Consider the following 14,332-nt stretch of genomic DNA (forward strand, 5'->3'; position numbering starts at 1 on the left):
AACTCATCCCTTTCAAATTAAAGTTCCCGTGACTCTTTTCTTTTTTAATATAGTTCGGCTCTTTTTAACTGTATATTTTACTTGAACAGTAAACATGAATTAATCTTTTTTTTTTTTTCACAAATTTCACAATCAAGTTTTTTAACTAAATAAAATGAACATATTTCCTGTCTTTTAACTCCATTGTCTGTTTTTTTAACACAAAATGAAATCTTTTAATACACCTTTTAAATACACATTTTTTTCTGGGTTACACTTGGCTTCCTTCTCTCGGTCTATCACTGGTGCTTTGCCAGTAACAACCGTCATCCTGGAAGGCTGGTTTGTGAGCTTGAACACAGCTGATTCCGTGCCGTCAGGACAAATCCAGGGTAGCATGTCAGCCAAATCCGTGCCAGGACGATCTACATTTTATATGATCCTGTGTAAAAAAATCTTTCCATTTTCAGCACCATATACAAGACCCGCAACACAGTCAATGAATTTGTCATTCTTACGTATTTGATGCAGCGTTTCAATCTTCTTTTGAAGCTGTCTAATTCTCTCATTCAGTCACTCACACTCAGTGCAGCTCACAGATTTTGCCATCTTGTCCCTGTCCTTATCCCAGGTTTCCAGTCACAGTCACAGCAAAAAGGCATATGATGTTTGAGGGTCACACTTGCAGCCTACTGTGTTTTTCAGAAATTAAAGTCCAAGTGATTTATAAGTATCCTGGACCCACTTTCTGTTGCTTTCAGCAGAAAAAAAACAAGGATATCAGCAAAAGAATATAAGGGAAGCAGAGAACAAGCACAAAATCTTCTGCACTGCATGAGAGCAGAGAGTACTTGATGATCATTTTATCCAGTGTTAAAGGTATTGCGTTATGCAGCTTCAGTCTATCTTTAATTGGTGCTTAGAATGTCTACGGAGTGCTTTCTTTGGCCATGAGTGGAAATCTTACTAACCTTGAATGGGGTAACATAGCGTCCATCAGGAGTAACATCGCCAGTCTTATTCAGTAGATTCTCCCGAGGTATCCTCACATTATGAAACAAAGCAAATCTGATGGGAAAAAGGCAATGAAGGGATAAATGTGAGAGCCAGAGTCAGAAGTCCGAAGTCAGAAAAATTATCTTTGGTTACACAGACACTGGCAACATGCTTCAAGCACGACAACATTTTATTGAGATGTGGTGTGTCTGTTTCATAATAGTGCTTTGCTACTTCAAGTGCATTCTATTGAACCAAAGCACTCAAATTAAACCAAAAACTAAAAACAAGAGAGAGACTTTTTTCTTTTCTTCTTATTATCATTTCATCCTCAGTATCATAATCTGGTAAACTCTCTGCCACATTGACAGAAGATGGAATCTAACTGGGCAGGGCTAGAAATGTATCACCCACTTTGTATTGCTGTAAGAGCTAATAGGAGTGTCAGTGGACAAAGTCCCCATTAGAGCTATCATCTTAAAAGCTACAAATAGCAAGTCAAAGACTGTGTGTTTCACATTCAGCCAAGGCCAGAACATGAGAAAAATGATGCTGAATCTTCTACAATAAAACTAGTTAGTGAACAAGTAACCGACCATTATCATTTCACCAGTATTTAAAAAACAATTTTATTTTCATAGCACAATTCACAAGTCTTTTACACAAAAAGAGTTACGAATGTGAAGAATTACAACAAATACCATTGAACACACAACCAAAATGAATTTAAACCTTAAGCAGCAAATATATGAACCAAAATAAATTATTAAATCAAAGATTGAAGATGATTTTCCAAAGAATTTTTTGCCTGACAAATAGTCCCCAAACCCCTAAGTGACTGAATTTAGTATTCAGGCTGGGTATTGTTTTCATTTTATGTGTACTAGTATCTATACGATATCTGAGCTTCTTTATCATTACCAAAATATTAGCTTTTTTGATGCAGTACTTTGAGGAACATAAACAGCAGCCAGTTTTAATATGTTCAATGTTTCCAAAACACAAGCACCTGTAGAACTTAGTACAAATTATTTTATTATATTGAGGTTCACTATGATTTTTAGCAGACATAAGTAACATTCTTTTCCACTGAAGAAGTTAGTACCAGCAAAATATTAAACTGATATATTTGAATTCATTTAATCAGATAAATCACTTAAACAATGAATGAATATTAAATGAATATTTCCGTCATCTGTTAATTGATAATCCATTTCAGGCGTAGCAGGTATAGTAAAAGCTGAAAATGGTATGACTTTGTATCTCTGGACAGCCAAGTTAGTAATGATACACTGCAGATAATTGCTTTTTTAAAGTTGCTTCTTCTGCATGTTTTAGTATCAGTTTCTAATATTTTGAGAATCTTACATTCTTCTGCTATAATGTAGTTCCATCTAGTGGCTTTATTGAGGCACTGAAGAACATATGTTGCTGTTTTACATGACCAGTGGATGGTGTATGGATAAAACCACAGCACTCTGAATTATAACTTAGTTTGCAACAATCCTGATCCTGATCTTGGTAGGTAAACTGACATCTTTCAATGTATTGTTTTATTCTACTGGAAGTTTTATAAAGTTAACAGTTACACTGTTTCTTCAACTGCCTGTCATGTATCATCAGAGCAACTCAGAGCTGAGCAAACTCCATCCATAGCACTTCAGAGAAAGTGAGTAAATCCTGTCTTGCCATTGTATTTTTTTTGTCAGACTCAATAGGTAGAATTCTAAAAAATTTAAGACTTTAAGAATTCATGATTTTATGTATTTTTCAAAACTAGAGAGTGTATATACGGCATTGCACTCAACAGCATCTATAATGACATAATGTCAGGGTTAGGGTTAGGACTATACGGTTTACCTCTCTTTGCTACTCCACATCATATACTGTGTATCAAAACTCTCAACATACAGTATATATATTGTACCACCACACTAACATTTATATGTCTGTGTCTGCATCATTTTCTAGCCACAAGTTCTGTATTGTCTTGTGTTTTTGTATCAGTGGTACATTTCTAAATGCAGCATACAGCATGTGTTGACAAATTGGTGAAAATGCTTTCTCCACATTCAGAGCCTCTTCATATCAAACCAAAGGGGTAAAAAAAAAATATCTTTCACTAAAAGAAAACAATGCTAATGCTTCTGTAATGTGCTATCACTGACCCATTATCCAGTCCGTTCTGGCCCAGTTTCTTGCCCATGTCTCCAACAAGCACACCAGGCAGAGCCAGTAGGGTCTTGGGATCTCTCACCTGCAGCACATTTTGTTATAGATTCACTGGATGTGACACAGCGTGCTCAGTGTCTTCTAACCTGCACAAAAACAACACTGAGTTGCAATGATCTTGTTTAACATTAGGTTCAAGGTTCGTGTATCATATTTGAGCTATCATTTACAGGACATGATGGAAGCAAGGACAGGGTTAACTATGTCAAGCCTCTTTCCTTTTTGGCCAAGCACGACAAAGACTTTTCCACAATCAAAGTGTTTACTGGGACTTTAGACAAAATATGAAATGACCTGATTAGTGCAAAGCTGAAGTGATGGGTGAGAAAATAAAAATGATCAATGAAGCATTTTCAAGATATTTGTTTTAATGTATTGGTGTTGTAAGATGAGATGAGGTAAAATTACATTTCAATATGTTTTATATACAGTACATTAAGATTTCTATTAAAGTACATTGGAAAATAGAGCTTTACTGTATATAGCCTGTAGTAGGCTCACTGTTTGCATTGGCATAGTGCTTCTACATCCCCATTTCCTAAAAAGTTGGGACACTGGGTAAAATGTAAATAGAAACAGAATGTGATGATTTACAAACTCAATAAAGGTCACTGTCACTGTGAATATGGGGTGGTTATATGGAACGACAACAGCCTACAGCTGTAGTGTCATGCTGAGCAGTTTAATTGCAGGAGGATACCACAGAGGGCCTAGGTGAAAAATACACAACCCGTGACTGAATTCAATTGCATTTATTTCTTATATTGCATTTAGGATTTCAACTGCTCTCATCTTGTCCTCTTTAAAAGATCTGCCTATTGCTGTCAGTGATTACTCATCAGCTAGCAGTTCAGCTGTTTTCAGCTCTCATCACTTTAACTGACCATGAACCAAACACGTCACTTCATTCAATTATTCACCCATGGATTGCTTTCGTAAGCTCCACTTCAACAGCTCAACTCCTTTCAATGCTTCCGCATTTTAACACACCTTTGTTTGTTGTCATTTAATAATATAATGCACCTTTAACTTACATTTACTTAACTGCTATCAGTGCTTACATGCCAACTGACATTCGAACTGCTTACAGCGCACATACTTGAACTGTCTCTAGTGCTTCGACTTTGAACTATTTTCACCACTTGCACATCAAATGCTATTTCATTTGAGTTAATTTCATACTTTTTTCAGCTGGACCTGTATTCAGTGATTACCTGTGCTAATTTTGCCAATGAAAATTTTGGCGATAAGTTTTAATTGACATCCTTTTATTTCATTACTACATTGCTATGAACAATGTAAATGAAAAGAAAAAAATCCACAAAATTTCTGTTCATTATGGCCTGATGAGTGAAGACAGGACAGAATAGTTGGCTCTGTTTGGGTGGACAACTTAAGATAAAACGCAGTAACCATTTTGAAGTACTGACTCTTTTTAAGCAATCATTTGTCTGGAAGTGCAAGTACAAAGTCTTACTGCCACCTTTGTCAATGGATGATTTATATTCTGCTTGGTGTATGTCAGTGCATGAGCCTCCCAGTAAATATGGCTAGATTAAAAAGCAGAACAAAACCATTATCTACTGCTTGCAGCTAGCCTCTTAAATAATGAGTGTCTCATCATTTCTCTGAGTGCCTGGAGTAGATTCAAGATGACAACACAACCAATTTGAAAAGACACAAGACACACCATCCCACAGTGTATGCCAAGGTAAATATCAGTTAAGTATGTTGACTGGTTTGGTAACATGTACTGTAATATATGTTATTACATATATAATAATTCTGTTACAGGATAAAATTTTATATTAGTATAGCTCAAAGTTTTTTTTGTTGATTTAAGGTATATTAGCAATTAGGTTGCCTTGCTTCTCTAACATATTATTAAATTTATCAGAGCCAATCTAGCTTACAATAAAACATCCATTCCTTCAAAAAGATGATTTCTCATTCATAATGAACGTAAAATCAGACATCATCTGATTTATTTGTTTTAGCTCCATGTAAAGTAAATAAATGTGATGTTTCCAAGATAATGCTTATATGCCTTAACCATGCAGTTTGCAAATTTTAAAACTGCTGATTTATTCAATCTGAATTCTACTGAGTGAAAAGTGACACTGAATGTGAAAATGAGGAGCAGGCAAGGTCAGACTATTATGGAAATGTTCCACTTCAAACAAATAATATTTGAATAATTGAAAGAAATAGTTCATTTTAAACCTTTATTTTTGTTGTGGGACTACAGCTGTGCCAGAACTGAATCTGATATGATGACTCTTATTAAATTTAGTAAAACTTATTATTATAATATTGTCCCATGAGAGGAAGTTTGTGTTGTAGCAGGTAGTGTTGCTTTCATCAACGAAAATTATGACTAAATATCGTCGTCAACGAACCTTTATCACGTCACGAAAACGAGAAGCAACGTAAATGCTGGTCATGTGACAATAACTATAATTAAATAGATAATGCAATATTGTTGACGAATAAAAAAGAGACTAAATGTGGTTTACAAAATAAAAACTCTGCTAAAATGTCTCCATTTTTGTTGACTAAAACGAGACGAGACGAAATGTTATAACTTTATTTCGTCTCGTTTAGTTGCGTTGTTATTACTATTTTGCAGTATTTCTGTTTCCTGTGTCTCACTTCAAGGGTTGCATCAGGTCGCACTGCACAGTCGCAGGCGAGGTCACTTCCTCAATCCCCACTCGCAGCATTATTTAGAAGATGCAGCTGCGGTACGTTAGTGTTGACAACAGACAACTGACACAGAGAATGGGACCGATGGCTGGCCAGCCAGCTTTGGTTGGTAAAATAAATATGCTGTAAATTCAAATCAGAGTGTCTTCCGTGTCTGGAATGGAGGTATTCTTGAGTCTATAAGGTAACAATAATATAACAATAAGACAACTTTGTTTGAATTGTTAAATAGGTTTGGCTAAAAGAAAATTTTGGCTTCGTCTATACTACTAGGTACTTATACTATATTGACTGGGTTAAATAGAATTGCATTACTAAAAAGAGACTAAAACACTAAAACTATACTAAAATGTCATCAGTTTTCGTCACACTAAACTAGACGAAAATAGTCATGTATAATTCTGACTAAAATAAGACTAAAATGCTCAGACTTTTAGTCAACTGAAACTTGACTAGACTAAAAAGAGTATGAACGTGACTAAAACTAATAAAAACTAAAATGACAGCTTGACACAAAGACTAGACTAAGACCAAAATTAAAACAGGCCACCAAAAACAACACTAGTAGGAGGACACTTACAAGACACTACAAACAGGATATAAATAAGACAAGTCACTGAAAATAAACAGTTTGGCCATCATTTCTGACTTAATCCACAGTGAATACATAAACAGATATGGTAGTTAGAAACACAACATTTTCCCTGTCTCGCGAACCACATTAACACCACAGAGGGAGGATGAGTTGGATGATGGGGAATTAAGGGTTGTTTTTTTTTAAGAGGTGCCATCCTCAAAGTGACTGTGATTTAGGTTTTTGTCCACCAAGTCAGCATCTTTTCATTTTCATTCTGTGGAGATTTGAAGACCAATTGCCTTGTTTCCTTTTCCCGCCCGGTTAATTCCACCAGGCCTCGTCATAAATCTCTCTGTCATGCTAAAAGCTGGTCTTTCCCGGGAGTGAATGATTCTTCTACTCTGTTCAATGTCAGTGTGATTGTTTTGTTGTGAAGGGGTTAAAAGATGGGTGCATGAACAAACTAAATGTACCCACCATGATCTCCTCAATGGTATGCCAATGATGTTGTGCTGTGTCCACTACAATATTATTACTAAGAAATTGATTAAACTTAGATAAAACTTAAAACTGGGTTCCACTGACTAAATCTTGACTAAAACAAAATCATAGAAGACTAAAATGTGACTTTTAACTTTAACTAACTTGCTTTCATCACTTACACACAGACTAAACATGTTGAGAAACTGTTTCAAAGTCTTCCAATGCAGAATTTCAGCAGTGAGCACTATATATAATATTTTTAACATATACACTATTATATACATAAATACTGTGTCTTCTGTCATATATCTGTGTGACATAACAGATAACAACGCCTCATAATGTATCCAGCTGTAACTTTGATCAGGGATCAAGAGTCAGAGTCTTACCGGGACAATGAAGGAGTGCAGGCCATGGCACACCTGGTCAGGTGTGTAGAGCTGAGCGAACACCACAGCATGGGTTGCAGTCTTACCCAGGTTCCCCACCCAGAATTTAGCAGCCTCAAAGTCTGGAGAGTTGATCACAAACTCCTACAGAGTGGAAAGTTACTGTTTTTACTCAGCACACATTTTATAAGATGAAGGTTTGAGGACCAAAACATCAATAAAGTGAGCACAACTGATTGAGAGTGTGCAGGATTTTTCGGCTTCTTTCCTATCAATCAGATCGGTTGGAGTACAAGAACTTTGTGGTAATTCATTTAACTAAAAAATTCTGTGCTCTGTGATTCTATCTCACTAAGTGACGGTCTAAAGCAGCAGTTTCTGTGGCTTTTTGCATGAATTACACAGAAATTTTACCTGGCTAAAAATAATTCAGATAAAACTGGTAGAAGACAAAAATTTTGTTTACAGTTACATGCAAAACTTTGGGCACCCCTAGGCAAAACTTCTGTTACTGTGAAAAGTTAACTGAGCAGAAGATGGACTGATCTCCAAAAGGCATACACTTAAACATGTCACACTCTGTTCAATATGTTGAGCAAGATTAGTTAATTATTTTTGTTTTGTACAATTCTAGAGTGAAAAACGTTATTTTTTTCCTACTCAAAGCATTTAGCTCATTTTACACATTTTGGCCTCTAAAAATGTTAAAATGTAACAATCTGAGAAGAACAATTCAGTCTTTGGTTGAACAGGCCCAGCTACACTTGCAACGTGTGATAAGGGGTCAGAAGAATAGCTTTGTTTTACGAAGTCACAAAACAAAAAGTTGGGATCCACTGGTCGGAAGGCTGAAAGCCTCTCCACGGTCCACAATGCCAGCAAATCGGTTGCAGTGGAGAAAAAGTAAATCCCTTTTGGTTTTCATTTTGTGTGAATGTGTGTGTGAGTGTGTGTCTGTTCAGCCTAAAAGAGTGATGATATAGATCAGGGTTTCTCAACGGGGGCGGTACTGACCCCCAGTGGGTGTTCAGAGAATGTTGGGGGGTGCTGGGAGAAAAATAGCTGAGATGGGGGCGTCTTGTCTCACAATATCACGCATTCACAAATTTACAGCAAGAGTAGGCCCGGAATACACCGGACGTGTCTGCAGCGCGTGAGTGTGGTGGAACCTGGTGCTTTTTATCTCAGCCCCTGTCTTAACAGGTTAGAGCTGCCACACCGCCTGCGGTAGCAGCGCAGCTCAGCTGCGCCTCATCTAGAGTTCAAGAAGCTCACCTATTTTTACAGTAAGCCGCACGTGGTTCCCAGCAAAATATACATCCCTTGGTGAAGAAGCTGGCTGAAAACCACCAAGCACAAGGCTCAAACTAAAGCGCAGTTCTCTGACCTGAAGTTAAGCTACCATTAATGTCAGTTAAACCAATTCACTGTACTCTCTTTTGTGCAAGCTCATTGATTTTTTTGATTGACAAGGATTTTTTTTTTAATCATTGGTTTGAACTGTGGTTGGTTCCTCAAGTTAGATCAGTGAAAGAGCCTACTTAATGTTGGAATTTGATAATAAATATATGTTCAACCAATAAAGAAGCGTAACCTTCATTAATTTAACGTTTAATGAAACATTTACATTATTATTTGACCAAAGAATTATAATTATTATCAAACTGTGTTAAATGACAGGGCTACAGTCAGTGGCGTTGCTAGGGTCTCTAGGGGGTCCAAGCAAGAATTCCCTGGGGCCCCCACCCCACCCATGCACACCGGAAAAATTTTGTTTTTGCACACATAAATGCTCAATTTCTGGGACATTTGCACTCTGGCAAATTCAGAAAAGCAATAACATAAAATGACATCCTTAGATAGTTTTATGCTTTCATGAGCCAAATGTATTCAACATTCACGCAAATTCTGCGTGGTTTGTTGTGTGGTGTGTGTACTGACCTGGGTTGAGGAGTCATATGTTGCCGTTGTCCTCATGGCTCTGGTGTTGCTGCCATGGCTGAGTTCAGTCAGTGCAAAGCATCCAAACACCTATAAACAGACACATGCAGTTGCAAATTTTGAGTTAATGGTGATGCCCTGTTGACTGTGGAGTAACAATTCTGTGTTGATTAGTGTAAAATTTGTGCAGCAGTAAATTGAACTGCTTAGAACAAGTTGCCAGGGCAGATTCTACTGCTGTGGACACACTTAGCTCATGGCTCACTGTGAAGTAGGAATGAGCACGGTTACTCAATGAGATGATCAGACATTGCTACCCTTGCTAATCGGCACCAGATACACTTGTTGGTTGAACTTCTAATTGAACTTATATTATAAATATACGTATATTATAATCATTACCTTATTAATGTATACATATAAATTATTAAAGATTAAATTGTGTTTTATGATAATATAAAATATTCTGGCCCATAATATATATTAGGGTTAGGTTTAGGATTAGCAGACGGCGCACCTGAGGCTTACTCCACTGATTTCTCTCCTGATATAAGCAGCATGGTGGAGATGTCTTGCTGCCAGATTGTCAAAGCTCCATGCTAGACTTTCCAGCCATTTTTCCCTGTGCTCATAGTTTTCCTAGAATCTTGTCTCATCACCTGCGTGTGCATCTTGTCTCTGTTTGCTACTAGTCATAATGCAGTTTCCTAGTTTTGGTTTTCTTCCATTGTAGTGCCTTTTATATCTACCCGCTTGCCACGGTGTAGTAGAGGTTTTTGTTTCAGGGCTGTTTTTCAGGGTCCCGGGTTCGATTTCCGCTTGGGGCACTGTGGGCACCGGGGGCGTGTCCTCCATCATGCCTTTGGTTCCTGGTGCTCGAGGACAGGGGCCTTTCTGTGTGGAGTTTCCATGTTCTCCCTGTGTTCACCTGGGGTATCCGCCATAAAATACCTCCACTAAAAACATGCAAGAAGATCACCACCTGACCAATGGTGACAAAAATAACTGGGTCCCCGGGCGCCGCTGTCGGCTGGCAGCCCACTGCTCACTGGTCTGCCACAGAGGAAGGATGACCAGGATGGGTTAAAAGCAGAGAAAGAATTTTACTTTAGCATGGCGTGTGCAGTTGCCCCTCTGTAACTATGCATGTTGTGTGTTGTGATTAATAAAGGATTCTTCTTTTTCTTCTTCTTCTTCTTCTTCTTCTTCTTCTTCTTCTTTTCTGTTTTTCTGAGATTGTATTTTGTTGGTTCACATATGTATGAGTGTTGGTTTATTTTTTCGTTATTGAAAATAAACCGTTTGTGTTCTCGTGCTGAATTGTCTGCCTCTTAGGTCCTACTAAATTTACTTTGATTAACTAATCTTAATAACTCTGTCCACCCTCTCTCACACTCTTCTCCCGATCTGATGAATTATGGGTTTATTTCAACCAAACCAGAGTCTGTGGTGATTGTTGGAACAGTGCAAAACAAATCAAGAAGGTTCTGGTGAATTTTATTTTGTTTCTGTTAAGTTTGAATAAAGTGTGTTTTACAATGAAAAAATTACTGTGTCTGGAAAAGAAGTGTAGCAGCTTTGGCGAGAGTGGCATTGTGGCTGTTTCTGGTTAAACAAAAAGGGATCCTTTCCAGAAAGTTGTCAACAATCTGAACGTGTCAGGCACAGGCACTTTCAGTCGACCTACATTGACGGTGCGCAAACAGCTGCAGTGCTATCCCTGAATACCTGACCAACTTCAAAAGTTGTTGTCCCCATTAGTCACTTACACACAAAACCATGGAAAAATATGGTCCAAAAACACGGGTCATGTTTGACCCAAATTTCACTCAATTTGTGCAGTACATTGAAATCTTCCAGGACATGTGGACGGGCACCAAAACCCTGATGTATGGCACAAAGTACCACACATTTATTTCTGCAGCATGTAAAATGTGGTTTGGTTATTGAAGAATGTGATTAACAGTCCGAAATGGCTCTTACACACAATATTTTTTCAATCGGTGTTTAACCTTAGAGATTAAATTGTATTTTCTGTGTATTTTCTTACTTTCAGACTATTCAACTGGTTAAGTTCCATTTAATCATCAGGGAAATTAGTTGTTAGGAACACTGCTACTGTGAATATCATTCAGCACTTTCATCATATAAATCTATGGGGGGGGGGGTTGGCATAACATCATTGTAGACCCTGCTCACTCTGAGCATTGATACAACTATAAAGTGTAGTTATTGACAGCATTAAGGTGTGTTGAACTCTGACCGTCATGTCTTCAGTGTTTTCAACATATTTGCTGTGTCTCCCTGATCCTGAGTTAGCAACGATCGCTCCAAACATCTGAAACAAAAGATGTTTTTAGCATCTTTTACTGGGGTGAGACAATGACAAAAAAGGGGGAAGAAAGTAGACAGCAATGCTACTGTAGCGAGAACTCTCAGTGTTGAGCAAAGGCTGGAAAATTCATTTCAGCTCCACATGAAAGTAAAATAGGTCTCTAAGTAGTTCTATTCATTTGATACTCAGGCCATTACTTGAGTGTACACTCATGCACACGCACCCCTTTGGTAAGAAAGGACTTGGTTACAATGGCCCAGTCATACATGCCCAGACAATCACTGAGGATCACAGTCTTCCAGGGGTTGGCCATCGCCTCCTCTTGTGTGATGAAGTCGTAGCGGAAGAGCTGCTTCACCCTGTGGATTTTTATTTGAAGCTTTATTTGCTATATGTACAGAGGACATTACTGGTGGTAAAATAATTTCATTGTGATGTGTAGGTTAGTTCACAGTAGATACAAAAGGTGAAACCATGTATTTTACTGATACCTGAGGAAGGTCAGCTCTCTCATTTTCTCTATAGGGACATCTTCACCAGGAAGACGGGCGAACAGAGGATCATTCTCCAGTGTCTTGAACACATGTTGCTGCAGCACGAAGAAGAGAAAATGTACAGGTTATATAGAGGAACATTCAGATGTCATAGGGCATCAAAAATATTCTCTTAATACTAAATGTTGTAAATGCAAAAAGTTACTTAATTATTATCATCAATTTCTGATGGTGTTTAGAGTTTCTTTATATCAATAAGATGCTTGTAAGAACATTATAAATAAGGCCACGGATTTATTTTAGAAATAAAAACAATAATAACAACTAAAAGTAAGATTTAAGTGTGCTCATATGGAAAATTGCAGATGTCAATAGGGTAAACAGATTAGAATATCTTAAAATATCATGTTTAAGGCCTATTTAAGCTCTGTTAGCATATGACTGCTAGTGTGCAAGAGCTGAAAGCAGTAGAACTGGCAGCCAAAGAGTAAGAGATGAAAGCTGCTGAAATGTCTGTGGTCCAGAACTCATTCTTGACCTTGGAAACTGCGTCAAATGGTCTTTGTCAGTGGACAGAGTTGCCCTATTATCATGGAACTGTAGATATTCAAACTTCAAACTTTTCAGACTTTTTTCTGAGTACTTTAAGGACTTCCTGTCCAAGCTGACTTAAAGTCTGAGGTAGGCACTCCACAACTCCATGGCAACTAGGAGAACTCCATCTGGTGATGAAGATCATGTGATAAGATTGAAAAAGTAAAAACAGCTACTAAATGGACGCTGTGGTGAGATTGTCGTCTCATGGGTGACATGATCCTTCATTACCATGAATACACACACTGTAGTTTATTTTGACTTATCCTACATACACTACACTGTCCCAAATACTCACTAGTAGGGATGAGTGAGTACACCACTATCTGTATCTGTATCTGTTCAACTATCTAAATTATCTGTATCCATATCTGTACTCTGAGTAGGCGGGGCCTAACGGAAATGGGTGGGGCTTAAATCGGTACATTATTTTAAGTCTGAAATTGATATACAATAAAAATATTAATATAGGACACTTTGTGTGTTCAGCTATATGTGTGTAAGTGTGTAAGTGGTCTGTAAGACTGTTTATTTTTTAATGATTTGTGTGAACTTGAACACCGCGTTCAGTACAAGCAAAGTTTTCCAACTGACTTTATATCACCAGCCAAACTAAGAGCAAGCAGACGGTATTAAAAAAAAAACAAAAAACAACCAGAGTGGAGGCAGTGACCGACGCGACACGAGCCGTTTTCAGCTCTGTCTTGTCAAATGCACCGGGTACGTTACGAAACAAGTTCACCAAGTAACTTTAAATATCATACAAACCGGAATAGAGGCGAGCTGAAGAAAACCTAAGGAGTACTGAAGAGAGCGAGGGAGGGGCGGGCACTGTGTGTGACTGGCCAATCACAGCATGAAGACAGTCAGTAACCCAATGAGGATTTTCCTTCAGCAGGAGCACGGATATAGACGAGTTTTACTCGTATCATGCTCGTACTCGTCAAAAATGCTTTATCGGATACTCATCTGAAACAAGTATCCGGCTCAACCCTACTCACTAGTAATAATAATGACAACAACAGGTAATAATAATAATAATAATAATAATAATAATAATAATAATGCACTTTTTTTTACTCCTAACTATAGAGAGCATTTGATGCTGACAGTTACCTTGAATGCCTGTATGTTCTCATCCTCTATGAAGTGAAGCATTTCCTTCCAGTTGAAAGACGCTTTTTTCCTATAGATACCCAGCGGGCCACTGGGAAGGTCAGCTACTTCATGGTCCATCTTCTTCTGTTCAGACTGAAGGGGACTGAAGTTAAAGTAGAGCAGTATTACCAGCAAATTGTACTTCAGGTATCCAAAGTAAAAGTACTCGCACACTCACACTCCTTTGAATGACATATAATTAAATGTGACAATTTCAATAATGATGCAACAATTTGTATGCAACATTCTTCTACTACTGTAGCTGGTTGTGGTGTGGTGCAAATAGAAAAGATAATGGGACAGAGCACAGATCCCTCTAGCACACCATGACCTTGTTGTAGTTGTTGTGTAAAACGAAATCAAATGCTGCGCTAAGATCTGGGAGCACTAATATTGAAACTGAGCAAGAGACTGAAGCATGTGGTAAATCACTTACCACTTTTGTCAA

The 14,332-nt window shown here is 37.8% G+C and overlaps 1 protein-coding gene across 1 annotated transcript in view; it reads right to left on the minus strand.

Moving 5' to 3' along the window:
* The window catches only part of LOC143316908 (peroxisomal acyl-coenzyme A oxidase 3-like), a 28,399-nt gene extending 14,437 nt beyond the window's left edge, over positions 1-13,962 (minus strand). The window contains exons 1-8 of the mRNA XM_076724708.1: positions 13,843-13,962; positions 12,130-12,227; positions 11,862-11,997; positions 11,567-11,641; positions 9,304-9,393; positions 7,363-7,506; positions 3,144-3,232; positions 951-1,047 (exon numbers count right to left, since the gene is read on the minus strand). Of these exons, the coding sequence (XP_076580823.1) occupies positions 951-1,047; positions 3,144-3,232; positions 7,363-7,506; positions 9,304-9,393; positions 11,567-11,641; positions 11,862-11,997; positions 12,130-12,227; positions 13,843-13,962 (849 nt within the window). The remainder of the gene's footprint in view (positions 1-950; positions 1,048-3,143; positions 3,233-7,362; positions 7,507-9,303; positions 9,394-11,566; positions 11,642-11,861; positions 11,998-12,129; positions 12,228-13,842) is intronic.
* Between the last annotated feature and the right edge of the window lie 370 nt (positions 13,963-14,332).

Source organism: Chaetodon auriga, chromosome 24 (assembly GCF_051107435.1).
Source record: "Chaetodon auriga isolate fChaAug3 chromosome 24, fChaAug3.hap1, whole genome shotgun sequence".
Lineage (NCBI taxonomy): Eukaryota > Metazoa > Chordata > Actinopteri > Chaetodontiformes > Chaetodontidae > Chaetodon > Chaetodon auriga.